The sequence below is a fragment of the Entelurus aequoreus genome, linkage group LG21 (genome assembly GCF_033978785.1).
Source record: "Entelurus aequoreus isolate RoL-2023_Sb linkage group LG21, RoL_Eaeq_v1.1, whole genome shotgun sequence".
NCBI lineage: Eukaryota > Metazoa > Chordata > Actinopteri > Syngnathiformes > Syngnathidae > Entelurus > Entelurus aequoreus.
In genome coordinates, this window is record NC_084751.1 from 19,640,311 (window position 1) to 19,664,864 (window position 24,554).

The 24,554-nt window shown below is 38.8% G+C and overlaps 1 protein-coding gene across 3 annotated transcripts in view; it reads right to left on the reverse strand.

The window, feature by feature from the left end:
- LOC133638484 (coiled-coil domain-containing protein 74A-like) overlaps positions 1–24,554 on the reverse strand; it is a 32,806-nt gene that overhangs the window by 8,136 nt on the left and 116 nt on the right. Inside the window, exons 2-9 of one of the 3 annotated variants that reach the window (XM_062031150.1) lie at positions 23,833–24,119; positions 22,319–22,366; positions 14,440–14,512; positions 5,923–6,106; positions 4,713–4,813; positions 4,581–4,634; positions 1,925–2,089; positions 1,526–1,822 (exon numbers count right to left, since the gene is read on the reverse strand). In XM_062031150.1, the coding sequence (XP_061887134.1) occupies positions 1,978–2,089; positions 4,581–4,634; positions 4,713–4,813; positions 5,923–6,106; positions 14,440–14,512; positions 22,319–22,366; positions 23,833–24,061 (801 nt within the window). In that variant the 5' untranslated portion in view covers positions 24,062–24,119 and the 3' untranslated portion in view covers positions 1,526–1,822; positions 1,925–1,977. Of the gene's footprint in view, positions 1–1,525; positions 1,823–1,924; positions 2,090–4,580; positions 4,635–4,712; positions 4,814–5,922; positions 6,107–14,439; positions 14,513–22,318; positions 22,367–23,832; positions 24,458–24,554 lie in introns of those variants that run through there. The other 2 variants (XM_062031148.1, XM_062031149.1) reach the window with 2 other exon arrangements.

Here is a 24,554-nt window from a genome sequence, read left to right on the forward strand (position 1 = left end):
TGAAAATCAAGCATTTTTATAAGAGTTTTGTAACTAGACACAAAGGTAGTTTTAAGTAAAATTTACTATGAAAGAGTGAGTACATTTTGTCTCTAAGAAAGAAAATCTCTAGTAATGTTTACTTGAGTGTTTTTGATAAAAAATCATTCTTGCTGGCAAGTAAACTTTACTTGACTATTTCCTAAGTAAAAGTTACAAAGAATTTCTGTGTGGAAATTGTTACCTAGCTTTTTTTAAGTAAATGGCACTCCAAATTGTTTTCAGTGTATAGCCGAGGATCGGACCGCCAAGTGTCCTGCCTTCGGCTGTGCCCAGCTCACACTGCACCCGACCTCTATGGCCCCTGCTATGGGTGGTGAGCCCATTAGAGGGGGGAATTGATATGGAAACGATAAAAAAAGGTTATTTAAGACATCCCAGGACCATTAATGTATATAAGTAACCTATCATTTCAAACAGTTAAATTTCCAAACAAAATAAAAATAGCTGAAGTTGCACCAATTTATAAGACTGGAGACAAACATCAATTTAGAAAATATAGACGTGTTCCTTTACTTCCACAATTTTCTAAAATCATTGAAAAACTGTTCAATAACAGATTAGAGAGTTTCACAAATAAAAATAGAATACTTGAAGAGAACCAATATGGATACAGAGCTAATGTTTCAACTTCGATATCTGAGTTACTGTGTAGAAATATGGGAAAATAATAACAAAAGTACACTTCATTCACTAACGGTGTTACAAAAAAGATCAGTTAGAATACATAATGTTGGATATAGAGAACATACAAATCCTTTATTTATTGAATCAAAGATACTGAAATTCCACGACATAGTGAATTTGCAAACAGCTAAAATTATAAACAAAGCAAACTATAACCTGCTACCCAAGAATATACAACAATTAAAAATATAATCTTAGATAAAAATGTAATTTAAAACATTTGTACGCACGTAGACACTTAAGACCTTCAGTATATCAGTATGTGGAATTAAATTATGGAATGGATTAAGCAAAAAATCAAACAATGTACTAATATGATCCACTTCAAGAAACTCTTCAAACTTAAAGTGTTTACAAAGTACAAAGAAGAACCATGATAAACATTCTGAATGTATTTCATCCATCCATTCTTTCATTCTCAAAATAATCTTACTTATCTTATCATATGAAATATAACTTACTTCACCAATTATTATTTATCTATTTATTTTTATTGTGATTACTTATGGAGTATATTGTGAATAAATTGAGAACAGGAAGTGAACAAAAGTTTTAGCAACTGTTATGTAAAAGAAAAGGGGTAGGATTAAATAAACTCTGCTTCTTCCTACTTCTTTTCAAACATGTTGAAAAGAGAAACTGGAAATTGTGATGTATCATGTTGTATGCATGCATGTTCGAAATAAACTCAAACTCAACTCAACATATACATATATATATATATATAGTGTGTGTGTGTATAGATAGCCAGGTCCCTGGCCTAATTCTTTTAACCCAATGTGGTCCCCCGAGTCAAAAATTTGGGGATCCCTGGCATAGCATAACAATCTCTGCAAGATAATAAAAACGTTCACACCATTATTAACTTTATTTAGGAAAAGTATGTTTATTTAAAATAAGCACGCAATACTGTAGGTCCAAAAGTCCAACTTTTAATGAAAATATACTTTCGAATTCCTGCGATAATGTTATGATTTAATACACAAACTTCTTCTACTTCATGATACCCACAGGAAGTGAAAATATGGAGTTGTTCAACGGTCCTAAAACTTTTGTCCACATGAGCTTTACCTGTCCATTTGGTAATCACCAACACCTAACAAATAGATCATAAATAAATATATGCATGAATCTGCTACTGGAACTATATACAGGATTACATTCAGTCTTTGAGTGAATTTGCTGAAAACAAATGTACCTTAGCCATCTTGAAGGTGGTTGGTGCTGAGGGGTGATGATGATGTTGTCTTCTCAACGCACCGTGGCCTTGACATGGCCTCTGTGCATGGCACGAGCCCTCCTCTGGCGCTCTGCCATGGTGGAGCTAATGCTTTGTGTGAGCGCTGGCAGGGTCACACCAGTCCTGGGAGAGACAAGAGGCTATTTTGTATGCTTGTAGCATCACACCTACAGGAGGAGTGCTTAAGGGCAAGTATGTTGAGTCAAAAGGACCACAGTCAGCCTCACTATAAGGCTGTGAAATGTGATTCATGCTAATAATAATTCAAGAATTCACTGAACTGAGTGGTAGCGTTTCTCACACACTAAGTTTTTTTCAAATTCACAATTCCTATTTATTCGGATTCTGAATCGATCCAAATGTTAATAATCTATTAATAAAAAGCTGTTTTTCAAGCCTTCTCCTTCACTCTACATACTGTTTGTCAGGCAGCGTAGGGTATTTTTACAAAAAGGATGGCGCTAAAGTCTCAGCAAGGAGGACAAAAAATACATAAGCCCTGCCTCTCTAAAGGAAAATGTTTGGGCTCACTTTGTTTTCTACAGTTTCCCTACAAAGAAGCTTCACATGACATTGAGTGCCCGATCTACTAAAGCAGGGGTGTCCAAAGTGTCGCCTGGGGGCCAATTTTCGCCCGCAGTTCGACCGATTAGAACATGGCGATACTGAATCCATAAACAAAAAATCATTGCCTTGATGTGGGTTCAGATCAGGGGATGTCGTGATTTGTGAAGCCCTTTGAGGCACTTGTGATTAAGGGCTATATAGATTGTGATTGCTTGATTGACAAAGGTCCAAATACCGATTATTTACGTATGTTCAATAATGTAATATTCCAGACGCACCATCACAACACATGCGTCTCCCACAGCGTTAAAAATAGGTTATGTTATCAAGATCGCACTTCTACAGTATATTGCCCAGAAAAGGTGTTGTGTGCTGCATATTCCACGACATAACGAAACACCACAGGTTGGACCGTTGGAGCATGACATTATCAATGTGGAGGGAAATGAGTGTCTCCTCACAGCCGGTATGTACAGTGCATCTGGAGAGTATTCACAGCGCTTCACTTTTTCCACATTTTGTTGTGTTTCAGCCTTATTACAAACTGGAATTAATAATTTTTTGGCCTCAAAATTCTACACACAATACCCCATAATAACATTATGAAAATCATATTTTTAAAATTTTTGAAAATGTATTTAAAATTAAAAAATCACATCTACGTAAGTATTCACAATCTTTGCTCAATACTTTGTTGATGCACCTTTGGCAGAAATCACAGCCTCAAGTATCTTTTACTAGGAGGCCTCAAGCTTGGCACACCCATCTTGGGGCAGTTTCGCCCATTTCTCTTTGCAGCACCTCTAAAGCTTCATCAGGTTGGATGGGAAACATTGGTTTTCATCCAGGATGTCTCTCTACATTGCTGCATTCATCTTAGTCTCGTCAGGAGGTGACCAAGAACTTGATGGTCACCCTGTCAGAGCTATATCATTCCTCTGTGGAGGGAGGAGAACCTTGCAGAAGGACAATTATCTCTGCAATAATCCACCAATCAGGCCTGTATGGTATAGTATCCAAACGGAAGCCATTTCTCAGTAAAAAAAAGTTTGCCAAAAATGCACCTGACTCTCAGACCATGAGAAACAAAATTCTCTGGTGTGATGAGACAACAATTGAACTCTTTGGCGTGAATGCCAGGCATTATGTTTGGAGGAAACCAGGCACCACTCATCACCAGGCCAATACCATCCCAACAGTGAAACGTGGTGGTGGCAGCATCATGCTGTGGGGGTGGTTTTCAGCAGCAGAAACTGGGAGACTAGTCAGGATAGAGGGAAAGATGAATGCAGCAATGTACAGAGACATCCTGGATTAAAACCAACGCTTCCCATCCAACCTAATGGAGCTTGAGAGGTGCTGCAAAGAGGAAAGGGCTAAGATGAATGTGCGAAACTGCCCAAAGATAGATGTGCCAAGCTTGTGTCGTCGTATTCAAAAAAACTTGAGGCTGTAATTGCTGCCATAGGAGCATCAACAAAGTATTGAGAGCAAAGTCAGTGAATACTTATGTACACATGATTTATTTTTTTTTTATAAATTTGCAAAATTAAAAATTAAATCACATTGTCATTATGTGGTATTGTCTGTAGAATTTTGAGGACAAAAATGAATGTATTCCATTTTGGAATAAGGCTGTAAAATAACAGAATGTAGAAAAACTAAAGCACTGTGAATACCTTCTGGCAAAATACATCACTTAAGTTTAAAATTCCAAACAGCTGGTTTGAAGAATGTTTGGAGGAAGGCTTTAGGTTGTTTTATAAATATCTCCGCAATCCCTCCTTAGTTTGATTTCCAAATTTTCGTGACTAATGGGGTTTTGAAATGCACAAAAACAGATACAGGTAAGAAAGGTCGGTTTTGCATAATATGTCCCCTTTAAAGTATATTATTAATTTCATTATCAAACATAATGAAATGTGCCATCAAATAAAATAATTGGTCCCAACAGTCTCCCATCTAGTTGGTTGCACTGCAGAGTATGCATTAGCATCTGTTTTATAACAAAGTAGACAATACATATGATAGAGATATATTTACGTACGTTTTTGCTGTTTGCAGACCCAGTTTAGGAAACATGTTGCTGTCTGAAAATTTGCTGAAAAAAGAAACCTGGTATAAGAATAAAAAATAAATTGCATATATTTTGATGATAGTTTATCTTTTTATACTTTACCTGGTACTATCAATGAGGTATTCTTTGGTCAGGTTGTAGTTTTCTGGGGTGATTTTCTTGTTGAGTACAATATCTGTCAGCAAAGCCTTGTAGCGCACAATCTAGGAGACAGAGTTAAGTATTCACAAGTCTTCATTTTTTCCACATTTTGTTATGTTACAGCTTAATTCTAAAATGAAATACATTTATTTTTGTCCCCATAATGACAATGTTGTTTGTTAAACAGTTTGCAAATGTATTACAAATTAAAAATCACATGTACATACATATTCACAGCCTTTGCGCAATACTTTGTTATTGCACCTTTAGCAGCAATTACAGCCTCAAGTCTTTTTGAATACGATGCCAAAAGTTTGGCACACCTATCTGTGAATAGTTTCACCCATTCCTTTTTGCAGCACTTCTCAAGCTCCATTAGGTTGGATGGGAAGTGTTGTTTTTAATCCAGGATGTCTCTGTACATTGCTGCATTAATCTTTTCCTCCATCCTGACTAGTCTCCCAGTTCCTGCCACTGAAAAACATCCCCACATCATGATGCTGCAACCACCATGCTTCATTGTAGGGATGGTATTGGCCTGGTGATAAGCGGTGCCTGGTTTCCTCTAAACATGATGCTTGGCATTCACGCCAAAGAGATCAATCTTTGTCTCATCATACCTGTTCATTTTGTTTCTCATTGTCTGTCAGTCTTTCAGGTGTATTTTGGCAAACGTTTACTAAGAAATAACTTCCGTCTCGATACTATACCATACAGGTTTGATTGGTGGATTGTTGCAGAGATGGTTGTCCTTCTGTAAGGTTCTGTTCTCTCCACAGAGGAATGCTGTAGCTCTGACAGATTGACCTTCCTGACTAAACTAAGATGAATGCAGCAGTGTACAGACATGCTTGTGGCATTATATTGAAAAAGGCTTGAGGCTGTAATTGCTGCCAAAGGTGCATCAGTTATTGAGTAAAGGCTGTTCATTTTGTATATGTGATTTTATATTGTTAATACATTTGCAAAATAAAAAACATTTTTACATTGTCATTATGGGGTATTACTGTGTGTAGATTTTAATAGACAAAAATGAATGTATTCCTTTTTGTAAAAAGTCTGTAACATAACAAAATGTGGAAAAAGTAAAGCGCTGTGAATACTTTCCGGAACCACTGTACGTATTATTTTACTACCGGATAGCAGGAAAGCTTCTTGACTCCATACATACTTCTTGAGACTGTAAACTGTTGGTGCTGTAGAGCTGCTGGATGATGAGCTCACAATCCCGCAGGTTGGAGGCGTGCGGTGGATGGGATGATGGATTGGTGTGAAGTTGTCGAGGCTGTGCCCCCGACGCACCTGAGCCACGTTTAGGTCTGAAGGGTCCTAGAGTTTCTCTGCAACCTCCCACACTACGTAACATAAGAATGTTAGTTAACATGAATCTATATCATTCATCTTATTGGATTGTGACACAATTAAAGGTCCCTATTATGAAAATGTGACTGTAATATGTGTCTCTAGTGGCTGTTTATGAGCATAAAGCGGAGAAAAAAAAGGATACTCTCCCAAATTTGTTTGATCCACTTTTGAGAGAGGGTGCTCAAAGCTTCTCTCAAAAGTGTATCTTTTTATAACGTCATTAAGGGAAAAACATTTCTTTATTGAAATGATGAGGCCAACCCTGTGTATATGTTCCAACATTTTAGAGGACAACTCTGTAAAAAATGGGGGGCAAGCATCTTAATATAAAGCCTGAGGCGCTGCAAACTGTCAGTAAGCTGGAGACGTGGGAGTTTGATAGTTTAGTTTTTATAACCTAGCATGATGTTGCTGTAAAAAAAAATATTTTAGCACTGTAGCTCATGTAGCGATGCTGATGTTGCTAATGTTTGTGTCCTTCCGTCCAACTCCTTAAAGGGGCTATTTGCAACTTGCCCAAGTACATTTTTAAAGCAAAAAATATAACAACAACACCAGTGGTGCTTATGTTACCATTAGTTGCTGTACAGAACATGTATGTGTTAAAACTGTCTATATTTTTCACAATTACTAAGTTTGCGTAACAAATCTTTTTACCGATCCAAATAATATGATTGGTGTTTACGGCATGTAAAAAGTGCACAACAGGGCTTCTTGAAGCTGGGCAAACGGCATTAAAGGGAACTGCATTATTCGGGGAATTTTGCCTGACGTTCACAATCATTATAAAAGACTTGACGATGAATGGATTTTTGTAATGCATTTAAATATTAACTAAACGTAAATAAAAGTCAGTTTACAGCGGAGCCAATGGGGGCTCCTCTATCTCTCCGATAAAATCCAATAAAGAACTATTAAAAAAGCACCAACAATACTCCATTTACATTTCGTGACTTGAATATCAACCAAGTATTAGTGATATTGTTCAAACAAAGACAAACTATAGCGGCGCCATGATCACTACCGTGTGTCCCTATGTTTACAGTATCGAGTGGTCTGCTGGTTCCTCGCTTCCTTGCTCCCTGTAAATGTGTTCTAGATCATAACTCATGCATCTCACCGGCACAGAAGACGTCTGAGTAGGCATTTCGACAAGTTGGTACACTTTGACAGCCATTTAAGACTCGGAAATGGCCTAAACGACACGAAAACATTCTTCACCTTAATGGGAATATATGAACATCCTATCAGTCTGCATCTTAATGACAGCAGACCTTGCACGGGTAAGTGATGTTTTATTATGTTTGTTGGCTCTCATGAAGTCGGCAGTGAGTAATAATCAGCGATGAAGAAGAAAAAAAGGCAAACGTGATACGTTTTTGAAATCAATGCGCTGCATATGCTTAAAATTATCAAAGTACATAAATATTAAATGTTAATATAAATGTCCCTGGTATTACATTACATATATACTTACATCAGACCTATTCAACTGTCGGCCCGCCAAAGCTTTTCATTTGGCCCACCGAACATCACCCAAATAGGCATGATAAAAACCATTAAAGGCCTACTGAAATGACATTTTCTTATTTAAACGGGTATAGCAGATCCATTCTATGTGTCATACTTGATCATTTCGCGATATTGCCATATTTTTGCTGAAAGGATTTAGTAGACAACATCGACGATAAAGTTCGCAACTTTAGGTCGCTGATAAAAAAAAAGCCTTGCCTGTACCGGAAGTAGCGTGACGTCACAGGTTGTAGAGCTCCTCACATCTGCACATTGTCTTCAATCATGGACGCCAGCAGCGTGAGCGATTCGGACCGAGAAAGCGACCATTACCCCATTAATTTGAGCGAGGATGAAAGATTCGTGGATGACGAAAGTGAGAGTGAAGGATTAGAGGGCAGTGGAAGCGATTCAGATAGGGAAGAGGCTGTGAGAGGCGGGTGGGACCTGATATTCAGCTGGGAATGACTAAAACAGTAAATAAACACAAGACATATATATACTCTATTAGCCACAACACAACCAGGCTTATATGCCACAAATTAATCCGCATAACAAACACCTCCCCCCTCCCGTCCATATAACCCACCATACAACTCAAACACCCGCACAACACACTCAATCCCACAGCCCAAAGTACCGCTCACCTCCGTAAAGTTCATACAGCACATATATTTCCCCAATGTTACGTACGTGACATGCACATAGCGGCACGCACGGGGGTAAGCGATCAAATGTTTGGAAGCCAAAGCTGTAGTCACGGTAGTGCGTCTGCTATCCAACTCAAAGTCCTCCTGGTTGTGTTGCTGCAGCCAGCCGCTAATACACCGATCCCACCTACAGCTTTCTTCTTTGCTGTCTTCATTGTTCATTAAACAAATTGCAAAAGATTCACCAACACAGATGTCCAGAATACTGTGGAATTTTGCGATGAAAACAGACGACTTAAAGGCCTACTGAAATGAATTTTTTTTATTTAAACGGGGATAGCAGATCTATTCTATGTGTCATACTTGATCATTTCACGATATTGCCATATTTTTGCTGAAAGGATTTAGTATAGAACAACGACGATAAAGATTGCAACTTTTGGTATCTGATAAAAAAAAGGCTTGCCCCTACCGGAAGTAGCGTGACGTAGTCAGTTGAACATATACGCAAAGTTCCCTATTGTTTACAATGATGGCCGCATGAAGTGAGAGAGATTCGGACCGAGAAAGCGACAATTTCCCCATTAATTTGAGCGAGGATGAAAGATTTGTGGATGAGTAAAGTGCAAGTGAAGGACTAGTGGGGAGTTGAAGCTATTCAGATAGGGAAGATGCTGTGAGAGCCGGGGGTGACCTGATATTCAGCCTGGAATGACTACAACAGTAAATAAACACAAGACATATATATACTCTATTAGCCACAACACAACCAGGCTTATATTTAATATGCCACAAATTAATCCTGCATAAAAACACCTGCGTGTTTGTTACGCTAGCTCCTAGCTCCTCTGCTAGCTCCTAGCTCCATAGAACACGCCAATACAATTCAAACACCTGATCAACACACACAATCACTCAGCCCAAAAGACCGTTCACCTAACCCAAGGTTCATAAACTTATATATTTTTAAAAAGTTACGTACGTGACGCGCACATACGGTCAAGCTATCAAATGTTTAGCAGCCAAGGCTGCATACTCACGGTACCTGATATTCAGCTGGGAATGACTACAACAGTAAATAAACACAAGACATATATATACTCTATTAGCCACAACACAACCAGGCTTATATTTAATATGCCACAAATTAATCCTGCATAAAAACACCTGCGTGTTTGTTACGCTAGCTCCTAGCTCCTATGCTAGCTCCTAGCTCCATAGAACACGCCAATACAATTCAAACACCTGATCAACACACACAATCACTCAGCCCAAAAGACCGTTCACCTAACCCAAGGTTCATAAAGCTTATATATTTTTAAAAAGTTACGTACGTGACGCGCACATACGGTCAAGCTATCAAATGTTTAGCAGCCAAGGCTGCATACTCACGGTACCTGATATTCAGCTGGGAATGACTACAACAGTAAATAAACACAAGACATATATATACTCTATTAGCCACAACACAACCAGGCTTATATTTAATATGCCACAAATTAATCCTGCATAAAAACACCTGCGTGTTTGTTATGCTAGCTCCTAGCTCCTATGCTAGCTCCTAGCTCCATAGAACACGCCAATACAATTCAAACACCTGATCAACACACACAATCACTCAGCCCAAAAGACCGTTCACCTAACCCAAGGTTCATAAAGCTTATATATTTTAAAAAAGTTACGTACATACGCAAAAAAAAGTTGCGCACATACGGTCAAGCGATCAAATGTTTAGAAGCCAAAGCTGCATACTCACAGTAGCACGTCTGCGTCTTTGTCATCCAAATCAAAGTAATCCTGGTAAGAGTCTGTGTTGTCCCAGTTCTCTACAGGCGTCTGTGTATCGAAGTCAAAAGTCCTCCTGGTTAGAGTCTCTGTTATCCGAGTTCTTCCATCTTGACTGCATCTTTCGGGAATGTAAACAAAGAAGCGCCGGCTGTGTACTGTTGTTGCTGACTACGTTCGAAAAATACGTCCATTTCGCACCGACAACTTTCTTCTTTGCTTGCTCAGCTTCCTTCTCCATAATGCAATGAACATGATTGCAACAGATTCACGAACACAGATGTCCAGAATACTGTGGAATTATGAAATGAAAACAGAGCTTTTTCGTATTGGCTTCAATGTGGAAGGCATACCCGTGTTCGCCGGGCTACGTCACGCGCATACGTCATCCTCAGAGGCGTTTCGAACCGGAAGTTTAGCGGCAAATTTAAAATGTCACTTTATAAGTTAACCCGGCCGTATTGGCATGTGTTATAATGTTAAGATTTCATCATTGATATATAAACTATCAGACTGCGTGGTCGGTAGTAGTGGGTTTCAGTAGGCCTTTAATAGCTGGCCACAATGCTGTCCCAATATGTCCGATCCGTGACGTCACGCGCAAACGTCATCATACCGAGACGTTTTCAGCAGAATATTTCGCGGGAAATTTAAAATTGCACTTTACTATCCTAACCCGGCTGTATTGGCATGTGTTGCAATGTTAAGATTTCATAATTGATATACAAACTATCAGACTGTGTGGTCGGTAGTAGTGGGTTTCAGTAGGCCTTTAAAACTAGGGTTGATCATGTATGCAGTACTACCGCCACCCAGTAGGGGGCAACAGCGAGTCATGTGTGTCACAGTGAAGCAGCAGTGAGGTGAGTAGAAGACTATTCATTAACAGAGGTGGGACCAAGTCATTGCTTTGCAAGTCACAAGTAAGTCTCAAGTCTTTGCCCTCAAGTCTCGAGTCAAGTCCCGAGTCAAGACAGGCAAGTCCCGAGTCAAGTCCAAAGTCAAGACTGGAAAGTCTCAAGTCGAGTCCCAAGTCCTGCATTTTGAGTTTCGAGTCCTTTCAAGTCCTTTTAACAACAGACTAATATTTTTACACAGATTGTGTATGCTTTTAAAACGCTGTATTTATTTATTAAAACAAGTGCATTTGAAATTGCAAGAAAAAAATAGTGCTGACATTGCAATTCATAATAGCACTGTTAACAGTAATTTTAATAGTTTAAACAATTTTAAACATTTAACTCATTCCTTTACAGAATAAACACATTTGCAAAAACAAACATTAACATACTATTGGTTGTATTTTATGAAAATAATATTACCACAGAGTTGAGAAGGAGCAAAGATCTTCAATATTTGTATGTGAAAATCACAAATAAATCCTCTGGGGGAGGATGACGCCCATACAGGGGTTTGGTTTACAAACTTTCAGCACCACCTAAAACAAAATTCACCAGCCGCCACTGATTATGATGCATTCTCATTTTAGGCAAAATATAAGACAATACTTTCTTAACAGTATAATTGTAACCAGGAATAAGTCTTCAAGTAACAATATTCAAATACTAACATTGTTGGGTAAAACAGCATTTGGTTTTATTCTGAATGTAGTGAAACAAATTGGTGGTTTTAGCTGATATAAAGACTTTCAGCTGTTTATATATGTTTAAGTATTTGGCAGACGCTTTTATCCAAAGCGACATACATAAAAAATACATACATAACAATCACTGTAAACATGATCATTTAAGGGAAGAATGTAATACAAAATATCAATACAAAGTGTCAAGACAGAATACACTCTCTGCTGCTGCAGCAACAGAGATACAGTCTATAGGTCCCTAAGATATATAGATATCTAATGTATTCATACATTGTTTATGTAGGATATACGCATGTATATATAACCTAATCATATTGTTTCTTCAATTTAAAAATAGCTTACCGGTTTTTCCCCCTTCTCTGGGATTATATTCCCAGTTTTGATCTCGGACGTCTGGTCACTTATAGCGTATAAGAATATTATACTACTGTTAAGCAAACTATGAATAATAAAACTTGCCAAAACATGTGTCCGTTATCATAGCTACACGTATGACAAAAAAACGCGTGAAAATCAGTGGTATTCAGTGAGGTAAAATGAATTAAATGCGCTGACAGTTCATTGCTCCTGACAAATGAATTGCACTGAGTGGAGCGGATCACCACTCCAAGATGGCGGCCCCGCGTCTCGTCTGCGCCAGTAGGCAGTAGCGCTCGATGCTGCGTACCCTTAAAACATGTCTATGGTTATAACGTTAGCAGTGAGTTTACAGCCTCACTGATTTAACTATACAGCAAATAAAAGTCATGTTACTTAGCCAATAAACGTTATCTTACATTCAAAACTTACCCTTCTTTGGGCAACTTCAAATGTCGAACGAAGTTGAAAGTTGTTGCGTCTCCGTCTGTAATATTCGAACTGCGTGATTTGCATACGCAATTCGTTTTTTGTTGACCAAGTCGTAGTTTTTTTACCCGAACGAAACCAACTTTGGCATAATTGTTTCTCTCTGCCGCATTGTTTGACAACTCTTGTTCGGTGGTTGTCCTGCAATTTGATTGGATGAATGCTGTGTGATGAAAACAACGTATAACTAATTTGATTGGCTGTTGTACTGACAGCACACCAGCTGACAGGCAGCACACACGCTGATAGACAGACAGACACGTACAAAATGAAAGATACGGAGCGCTCCCAAATAACTTTTTAAGCTTTGGGTTTTAGGGAAAGTAGCAAGTCATGTCAAGTCAAAAGGCTCAAGTCCAAGTGAAGTCACAAGTCATTGATGTTAAAGTCTAAGTCGAGTTGCAAGTCTCTTTACATTTTGTCAAGTCGAGTCTAAAGTCATCAAATTCATGACTCGAGTCTGACTCGAGTCCAAGTCATGTGACTCGAGTCCACACCTCTGCTCATTAAACCCTGAAAAAAATCATAATAAATAGCGAAAATAAAACTTGTAAGAACGACTGGACAACAAAGTATGAATGTTCTACCACAAGCAAGTGATCGAGTAATTGTTTTCTGGCGGACCTTTTACACATTGATCCAGACAAGCAGCAACAATGGTAGAAATCCCAGCGTGTAAGCTTCATCACGAAACCTGGTTAAACATTGGTAAGTAGATATAATTTGTGCATAAAGATGTTCAGTTGGTTTTCTATTGAAATTGCTGACTTCATGATGTATTTTGTATTCGTGGTCGTGTTGTTTTGTGTCTAAGAGTAATGATCAAAGCTCGTTTTAATACATTTAGAGCTAAATTTGACCAGCAGAGGGCGACAACGCTAATAGTGATAAGTCACATACAATGTTTGGTGTGTGAATGTTCTCTATGAACATTCGAAGTTTATTGTGTGAATATATTTACGCTAAACCTATTTTATTGATGTAAAAAACACAATCAACATTGTTTATGTAAAATACACAATGGACATTATACTTTTACTGTGTTTATTTTATGTTTATATTATCAGTCTTACAAACCTAAATGAAGGAAGTTGTGTAAATAAATAAAACTAAGGAAGGAAAATAATTCAAAAGTAGGAACATCAATCCTCGACAAAACCTGGAGCTTCTTTTTCTTCATACTGTTAACTAGCTGCAGACGCTGGAAACGAGTAGTGAGAGCGGAATAATGAATTTATTGACAGTGCAGAGTGAAAGCCGATGTGTTTACTTTGTAATTAAGTAAACACGGTCTCAAAGAAATATGACCTGCGAAGGCACTTTCTGACGAAACATCCACATTTCGATGTTGGGCCCGAGCCCTTGGGCTCTCTTCATTATGACATGAATTTACATCATGTATATAAAACCTCAATGGAGGTAATTGGATGTTTTTAAGGGCGTGTTCTCCATAGGGCATTTTTAAACTGTCTGAAGAAATTCCATTATCAAGGCTGAATTTCGGCTTGCACTAAGGTCATCAAAAGTATCGATACTTCAATACCAAGTCAATACCAACACGCTAAAAACACAGAGACGCCCACTTTTTTTTAGTATTTACAACTACATGATGACGTCACGCCACCAACATACTGGAAATATTAAGAAAAATATTGTTTATGTAATTTAAGGCTACACTACTGCAGTTATTTAAATGTAAAATACTTTATTACTGTTATTTATAAGCATTTTTATAAGCAAAGTATTGTTTGTTTTGCTACATTGGGAGGCTGTTCTTTTTTTAATGTAATATCTTGGCAGCTGATACTGCAATTTAAATTCTATGCAAAAAGGTGTTGAGGCACAGTGATCTTGACAGTTTGGAACAGTTTTCAATAAAGTAGGGAATTTACAAGTACAAGGGTTCATTTTTTTCTTCAAAATTTACCTTTGCATATGGTACTGTGAGGGTCCTTTTGCTTGAGTGTCTGTACCAAAACCGACGTGACTGTTTTTCTGACCTATAAAAACAATAGCACATGTCATTTGTTACCTTAAAGCAGGCGTGTCAATTTTTTTAAGTCCACGTCAAAGTTATGGCTGCCTACGGAGGGCTGCTTGTAACAGTGAATGATATATAAGAATAATTGTAAAGGGTTCGCCGCATGATGGTATTACAGAATTGTCCATACATTTGATCATATACAGGTGAAACTTAAACAATTAGAATATTGTGTAAAAGTCCATTCATTTCAGCAATCCAAATTTAAATGTAAAACTAATGTGATATAAACACATTTCATAAAAAGTGAAATATGTCAAGCTTGTATTTTTTATAATTTTGATGATCAAGATACATAGATTTTAAAAACCCAACATTTTCAGAAATGTTCAATTGAGGTTTTCATTAGCGAAAAGCCATTACCGTCATAATTATATCAAAAGAAGTCTTGACCTATCTTGAGTTGCATGTTATGAGGCTACAGTAGGGAAGGGATTCATATGACCCCTTTCCTGGGTGGACCTCACGTGAGAGGAAGGTGGGGGTTAATCATTTTGCAATGCAGTCTGCTGAAAATGATGGAAAGCGCCACTCTAAATAGCAACTGACGCTGTGGCCAAAGTGGGAATTGCCACAAAACTATTTTTAAGAAATTGAACACTCTACTGCCATCTAGGGACTAATGTGGATATTTTACCACCCCAACTATCCATCCATTTTCTACCGCTTATTCCCTTCGGGGTCGCGGGGGTGCTGGAGCCTATCTCAGCTACAATCGGGCTGAAGGCGGGGTACACCCTGGACAAGTCGCCACCTCATCGCAGGGCCAACACAGATAGACAGACAACATTCACACTCACATTCAAACACTAGGGCCAATTTAGTGTTGCCAATCAACCTATCCCCAGGTGCATGTCTTAACTAGTCACGTTTAATGTGTCAAGTAAACCGCGACTAATGGGGCCATATAAATCTCCTTCCTACTGTAAGTCATATATTAGTTTCACCTTGTAAATCTAATTGCTGGTATAAACAAACCCTTGCACTAGAATCAAATTGTTTTGAGTTTCACGTGTATTTTTTACATACACTAACAAGAAATCGTAGATTCTGTGATCTAAAAACTAGCAGTTCAGTCACCAAAATTTTACTCCAAAATTTACGGTGGTTTTGAGAGCATCTTACTGTAAATAGAAAATCGCTACTACTGTTTTTTTTACAATAAATTTCTGGCGACTAAACTGACATTTTTTACCGTAAAATGTACTGACTTTTTTTTTTTACAGTGTACAATGTGATAAACAAATTGAATTCAAATCGAGTCAATATTTAAGTCAATACTTAAGTATTTATTTTTATTTTAACAAATTTTTTTTTAAATGTATGATAATTGTAGCTGAGATAGGCTCCAGCGACCCCCCACGACCCCAAAAGGGACAAGCGGTAGAAAATGGATGGATGGATGATAACATTGTATTTCTTACATTTAAAAAAAACCCTGAAGTTTAAAAGATAGGCAGTACATGTGTTTTTTCTGTCCAAACAGAAAGAACAAATACATTGAGTCACAGGCAATTACAGTGTCTGTTAGTCCAGGTGAGGAGTCAGTTAAGCTTGAACTAACCAGAATTAATTAGCTCCAGGCTGGAAAATCCCTACACATATAGCATTTCTCCCAGAATAATACACTCACATAATGTTTTTTCTGCAGTGACTGTGCCAGAGGTGGACATGCATTCTACTGAGGTGGCAAATTATGACGCGTTCAGTTTATCGCAGCACCAAGCAAATAATTTGAAGATTCCCGTCATATCAATTCCTAGATATGGTCGAAACTATTTAAGGCGCACTACGCAAAATAAACGTAACGTTATTAATATCACTACTACGGATAAATTTAACAAAAATTCCTCAAAACAGCCTATAATATGGGCTTTTTAAACATAATCATTGTCTCTCAAAACGTTATTAATTAATGAGGTCATTAGAGCAACTATCTTAACGTCATTGGACTCAGCGAAACCTGGCTCAAACCAGACAAATGTTTCTCGCTTAACGAGGCATCTCCTCATAACTATACAAATGCGCATATTGCCCGTGCCCTTAAAAGGGGTGGGGGATGGGGGGGTCGCACTAATATACAATGAAATGAAAACCTTAACCTTACCCCTAACCTAAGTAATAAATATAAATCATTTGAGGTGCTTACTATGAGGTCTGTCACCTGGCTGTTATCTACCGCCCCTCTGGGCACTATTCGGACTTTATCAGTGAATTCTCAGAGTTTGTCGCTGATCTAGTGACGCACGCCGACAATATAATTATAATGGGGGAATTTAATATCCATATGAATACCCCATCAGACCTTCCGTGCGTGGCGCTCCAGACTATAATTGATAGCTGTGGTCTTACAGAAATAATAAATGAACCCATGCATCACAACGGTAATACGATAGATCTAGTGCTTGTTCAGTACAGCAGCATCGCTAACCCCAAAAGGGATTCCTCCCAGTAGCTCCACCCACTCGGCAGATGACTTCATGAATTTCTTTAATAACAAAATTTAACTCATTAGAAAGTACAAACCCCGTTTCCATATGAGTTGTGAAATTGTGTTAGATGTAAACATAAACAGAATACAATGATTTGCAAATCATTTTCAACCCATATTCAATTGAATATGCTACAAAGACAACATATTTGATGTTCAAACTGATAAACATTTTTTTTTTTTGCAAATAATCATTAACTTTAGAATTTGATGCCAGCAACACATGACAAAGAAGTTGGGAAAGGTGGCAATAAATACTGAAAAAGTTGAGGAATGCTCATCAAACACTTATTTGGAACATCCCACAGGTGAACAGGCAAATTGGTAACAGGTGGGTGCCATGATTGGGTATAAAAGTAGATTCCATGAAATGCTCAGTCATTCACAAACAAGGATGGGGTGAGGGTCACCACTTTGTCAACAAATGCGTAGGCAAATTGTTGAACCGTTTAAGAAAAACCTTTCTCAACCAGCTATTGCAAGGAATTTAGGGATTTCACCATCTACGGTCCGTAATATCATCAAAGGGTTCAGAGAATCTGGAGAAATCAATGCACGTAAGCAGCTAAGCCCGTGACCTTCTATCCCTCAGGCTGTACTGCATCAACAAGCGACATCAGTGTGTAAAGGATATCACCACATGGGCTTAGGAACACTCCAGAAACCCACTGTCAGTAACTACAGTTGGTCGCTACATCCGTAAGTGCAAGTTAAAACTCTCCTATGCAAAGCGAAAACCGTTTATCAACAACACCCAGAAACGCCGTCGGCTTCGCTGGGCCTGAGCTCATCTAAGATGGACTGATACAAAGTGGAAAAGTTTTCTGTGGTCTGACGAGTCCACATTTCAAATTGTTTTTGGAAACTGTGGACGTCATGTCCTCTGGACCAAAGAGGAAAAGAACCATCCGGATTGTTATAGGCACAAAGTTGAAAAGCCAGCATCTGTGATGGTATGGGGGTGTATTAGTGCCCAAGACATGGGTAACTTACACATCTGTGAAGGCGCCATTAATGCTGAAAGGTACATACAGGTTTTGGAGCAACATATGTTGCCATCCAAGCAACGTTACCATGGACGCCCCTGCTTATTTCAGCAAGACAATGCCAAGCCACGTGTTACATCAACGTGGCTTCATAGTAAAAGAGTGCGAGTACTAGACTGGCCTGCCTGTAGTCCAGACCTGTCTCCCATTGAAAATGTGTGGCGCATTATGAAGCCTAAAATACCACAACGGAGACCCCCGGACTGTTCAACAACTTAAGCTGTACATCAAGCAAGAATGGGAACGAATTCCACCTGAGAAGCTTAAAAAATGTGTCTCCTCAGTTCCCAAACGTTTACTGAGTGTTGTTAAAAGGAAAGGCCATGTAACACAGTGGTGAACATGCCCTTTCCCAACTACTTTAGCACATGTTGCAGCCATGAAATTCTAAGTTAATTATTATTTGCAAAAAAAAAAAAAGTTTATGAGTTTGAACATCAAATATCTTGTCTTTGTAGTGCATTCAATTGAATATGGGTTGAAAAGGATTTGCAAATCATTGTATTCCGTTTATATTTACATCTAACACAATTTCCCAACTCATATGGAAACGGGGTTTGTAGATTAATGACAACGCATCCCAGCTCCAACTGGGTTCTATTAACACAGATACAAATGTATATACGACGGATATTGCCCTCCAAAATAGGCTCTCTTTTTGATGAAATAACCTTAGAGGAACTTGTGTGGCATGTAAATGGGATAAATCAAACAACATGTTTACGTGACCCACTTCCTGGGAAACTTTTCAAGGAACTGTTTGTAATATTGGGACCATCAGTGCTAAATATTATACACTTAGCACTTTCCTCTGGCATTCAAAAAAAGCGGTTATTCATCCTCTGCTCAAACCTAACCTAACCTCGATCCTGACCTCATGGTAAACTACCTTCCCTTCCCTTTATTTCGAAAATCCTCAAAAAAATTGTTGCACATCAGCTAAATGAGCACTTAGCGTCTAACAATCTCTGGGAACCCTTTCAGTCCGGTTTCAGGGCAAATCCCTCTACAGAGACAGCCCTCGCAAAAATTCTATTGCTCTATTGCAGTGGTTCTTAACCCTGTTGGATGTACCGAACCCCACCTGTTTCATTTGCGCATTCACCGAACCTTTCTTTCGTGAAAAATTAACTTTTTTATTTTTTTTCAAATTCAAGACAGTTATGTTTTTTGTTCTGGTGAACAAAATGAACCGTGCATGAGCAGCACCTTGTTCAAAGAACCAAACCAACACAGTGCATGAACTCACAACAAATGACACCTGCAAATCACTGTGACTTCTGCTGTTGCTTTTGAGAGACCAGTTCAGATATGCGTGGCTTCACCTTGGCAAGTGCCCCTCTCCTTTTTATCTCAGCAAAGTCTGTTCCTTTTCTTCGTTTTCCACCCAGACATACAATACTATTACACAGCGCATGAAAAAATATATTTTTTGTTATTGTCATTGTAAGTGGGCCAAAACACTTATTTTAGAAAATAATCTCATGGAAATGACTGCTGTCATTTGATTATAAGAGTAAAACATTTAACTAGTTATTTATTTAGGTTTGGGACAGGTGTACTGCTGGTGTGGCCACAGTGCATGTGCACATCTGACGTCACTCACATGTGCTCCACTGAATGCTCAAGGAGTTTTTGCGTTTGCTCAAAAATTAGAGGGAACATCGTTTGGGGGTATCCATAATGCGCCAATAGGGAGACGTTTTTATTTACACGATGAGTCGGGTGTGTCTTGACCTCCGCGGCGAAGGCTCCGCCGAACCCCTGAGGCCGACTCACCCAGGTTAAGAACCACTGATCTATTGCTAACTATAGATGCTGATTCATCATCCATGTTGCTGCTTCATGACCTTAGCGCTGCTTTCGATACCGTTGATCATAATATTTTATTAGAGCGTATCAAAACACGTATTGGTATGTCAGACTTAGCCTTGTCTTGGTTTAACTCCTATATTACTGACAGGATGCAGTGCGTTTCCCATAACAATGTGACCTCGGACTATGTCAAGGTAACGTGTGGAGTTCCACAGGGTTCGGTTCTTGGCCCTGCACTCTTTAGCAACTACATGCTGCCGCTAGGCGACATCATACGCAAATACAGTGTTAGCTTTCACTGTTATGCTGATGACACCCAACTCTACATGCCCCTAAAGCTGACCAACACGCTGGATTGCGGTCACCTGGAGGCTTGTCTTAATGAAATTAAACAATGGATTTCCGCTAACTTTTTGCAACTCAACGCTAAGAAAACGGAAATGCTGATCATCGGTCCGTCTAGACACCGACATCTATTTATTAATACCACCTTAACATTTGACAACCAAACAATTACACAAGGAGACTCAGTAAAGAATATGGGTATTATCTTTGATCCAACGCTCTCGTTTGAGTCACACATTAAGAGTGTTACTAAAACGGCCTTCTTTCATCTCCGTAATATTGCTAAAATGTGTTCCATTTTGTCCACCAGCGACGCTAAGATCATTATTCATGCGTCCATTACGTCTTGTCTCGATTACTGTAACGTATTATTTTCGGGCCTCCCTATGTCTAGCATTAAAATATTACAGTTGGTAGAAAAATGGGCTGCTAGACTTTTGACAAGAACAAGAAAGTTTGATAATATTACGCCTATACTGGCTCACTTGCACTGGCTTCCTGTGCACTTAAGATGTGATTTTTAGGTTTTACTACTTACGTATAAAATACTACACGGTCTAGCTCCAGCCTATCTTGCTGATTGTATTGTACCATATGTCCCGGCAAGAAATCTGCGTTCAAAGAACTCCGGCTTATTAGTGATTCCCAGGGCCCAAAAAAAGTCTGCAGGCTATAGAACGTTTTCTATTTGGGCTCCAGTACTCTGGAATGCCCTACCGGTAACAGTTAGAGATGCTACCTCACTAGAAGCATTTAAGTCCCATCTTAAAACTAATTTGTATACTCTAGCCCAGTGGTTCTCAAATGGGGGTACGCGTACCCCTGGGGGTACTTGAAGGTATGCCAAGGGGTATGTCAGATTTTTTAAAAATGTCTGTCAAAAAGAACTGTGAAAATAAATGCAACAATGCAATATTCAGTGTTGACAGCTAGATTTTTTGTGGACATGTTCCATAAATATTGATGGTCAAGATTTCTTTTTTTGTGAAGAAATGTTTAGAATTAAGTTTATGAATCCAGATGGATCTCTATTACAATCCCCAAAGAGGGCACTTTAAGTTGATGATTACTTCTATGTGTAGAAATCTTTATTTATAATTGAATCACTTGTTTATTTTTCAACAAGTTTTTAGTTATTTTTATATCATTTTTTCCAAATAGTTCAAGAAAGACCACAACAAATGAGCAATATTTTGCACTGTTATACAATTTAATAAATCAGAAACTGATGACATAGTGCTGTATTTTACTTCTTTATCTCTTTTTTTCAACCAAAAATGCTTTGCTCTGATTAGGGGGTACCTTAATTAAAAACATGTTCACAGGGGGTACATCACTGAAAAAAGGTTGAGAACCACTGCTCTAGCCTTTAAATAGACCCCCCTTTTAGACCAGTTGATCTGCCGTCTCTTTTCTGCTCTGCCCCTCTATCCTTCGTGGAGAGGGGGGCACAGATTAGGTGACCACAGATGTAGTGCTAGCTGTTCAAAGTCGGGACCCGGGATGGAGAACTCATCTGTGCATCAATTGAGGACGTCTCTGCGCTGCTGAATTGTCTCAATCCAAGACGATCTCCAGCTGGCCCCACTATGAACTGGACTCTCACACTATGAACCCCACCCCCCCAGAGAACTAGGGGGGCGGGGGGGCGGGGGGGTCCCCACATCTGCGGTCCCCTACAAGGTTTCTCATTGTAATCTCATTGGGTTGAGTTTTTTCTTGCCCTGATGTGGGATCTGAGCAGAGGATGTCGTTGTGGCTTATGCAGCTCTTTGAGACACTAGTGATTTATTTAAATAAACTTTGATTGATTGATTGATTAAGTACTTTATTGACACATTATTAACAGCAAGTGGAGGCTGCAGTGAAGGCCTAGAGGAATTATGGGTATTTATTTTTAGTAGTTATCTAATATTCAGGGTTGTCTTATGTTCGGGTCAATATAGTAATGGGCACCTAGAAATAAAGGTTAACACTGTTTTTGTGATACTCCATTAATTACAAACCTGAAGTGTTCTTTGCAAACACGTCTAAATTTTTGCGTTTGCCGTGTAAACTTTCGTCTTACCTTTTTTATTTGACTTGGGAGCGTCCATGATCATCTTATATTTCAACTCTGCAACATCCACAAGGAAAGAGGGACATCAGGCGTTCATTGTGGAGAAGAAAGAAGCCTGTTAAGTAAACGGACACCAGACCCAATGTGCACCTCCAACATCGTTTTGCAATGCAGCCAACAAACCCTGATTAAATGTCTCGCTTTGCATTAGAGATATTTGGAGTCACTCATGTGTCAGAGGTTGGTAAAAATGTTACATTAAAAATTACAGACATGAACTCATAATTGGATATAAGAAAAATTGTATTCTAATGAAACCCTCGACTTTTAATCAGAAAGTACTTGATAAAGGACTTCAGGACCTTTACCTTTGCTTCGCAGAGAAGCAATGACAGGCAGCTTCCACCTGGTGCTTTTATTTACTTTGCAATAAACAGGAAGACTATGGTGTGTTGAAAGTAAAAATTCAGTCACACTTTTCTAGCAGATATTTCTCACATTTAACTTACTTTTCTCACATTAACATAATTTTAATGTGAACTAAAATGTGATGAAAATGAGCTAAATGTGGGAAAAGTGAGTTAGATGTGACAAAAATCTTTTACAAAAGTGTGACTGAATGTTTACATTCGGCCCCCCATAGAAATCACGTAGTGCACGAGCTGAAATGTATAGCTGACAAAATGGTAAATAGTAACTAACAAAATGGTAAATAGTGACTAACAAAATGGTAAATAGTAACTAACAAAATGGTAAATAGTAACAAAATGGTACATCAGACCTTGGCAAATTAAGGCCCGAGGGCCACTTGCGGCCCATTAAGTTTTTTAATATAGCCCGCCAGACATTCCCCAAAAATGTTTTCAAATTTTTAAAATGGAAACTGTAGCCGCCATTATGATGTGCAGTGATGTTTTCAAATGACCGTAAGTCTTGAACTATACAAAGTATTTAAATGGTTGGAATCTGCACTTTTGAGTGTTATACGAGTTATTATGGTAATCTAATCTACGTCACAGCAGCTCAGTATTTCCAGAGCGGCCAGTCTGAAATGCGGGTGTCAGGGACAGACGCGGAAGGAGATTTTTACAACAAAGTTCTAAAGCTTAGTGATTATCAGATTATAGGTGGGTTTTTTTTTACCCCTACCGTTCATATTTTGCTGTGTTTGTTGCATTTTAATTGTGTTTCGCTTGATTGTAAAATGTCGATCGAGAGGGGGTGTGACGTTCATATGTTGTGAATATTCAGCGTTTTATCGTTCATAGTTAATATTGTAAATCACACTTTCTTTATTTTCATGTACATTCTAGGTGTCTCATTCAGTAAAAAAAATATTCCATTCCGTTTTTCAGGCTGTATGTTTTAACTTTTTTTAGCATTCAGACATTATTTTAAGGTTTTGTAGTAGTGTTCCTAAAAATAGATATATACTCTAAATTTGGCCCCCGAGTCAAAATAATTGCCCAGGCCTGTGGTACATAGTAACTAACAACATAGTAAATAGTAAAGGAGCTTCTCACCTTTGTTCTCCCTTCGAAGATATTCCACTTCTTCGTGAAGTTTAACCAGAGTTTGCTTGTGTTGTTGCTGTAAAAACTCTATGTTCTTCTGGAGTGACGCGACGCGGCGGTTTGCGTCGCTGTGACCGGCCGCTGCTGTCGCTGTCTTAGGCCCTCCTCTGTCTCCCTGCGGGGCGACATGCAGCGGCTGCAGTCGGTTCGCCGGTAAACGTCGAGGCGGGCACGGCATTCCGAGACGCCCGACTCGGCTCCACTGTGGCAGGTGGCGTGCCGGCGGGGGATTATTGCTGGACATATCCAGCTAGCATTAGCATTAGCCCCTTGTTGTTAGCAAAGTAGCGACAACTTGGGAAGCTAACTTAATTTCGCAACATGTGTTGATTATGTGTTGTATACAAACAATCAGACATTGTTATTACAATAATCATCTATAATTGTCCGTCGTTTATAAACAGCTACAAAGCTCCATAGAACGTAGCCGACAACTTAAAACAGACCTCCGTCCAGACGCCAAGTTACTATGGCGACAGTACACTTCGACTCACGCCGCATTCAATGTACCTCGGATTCACAATGACACTCCTTGTTTACGTAATTAAAGAACACGCGTACTGTTAACGACACAAATGTGAAATATGTGTTAGTGTTCACGGTATTTATACATGAAACACGTCAGTAACACGTCCGTACGGATATATGGCATCTTTAGTGTAAACATTCAC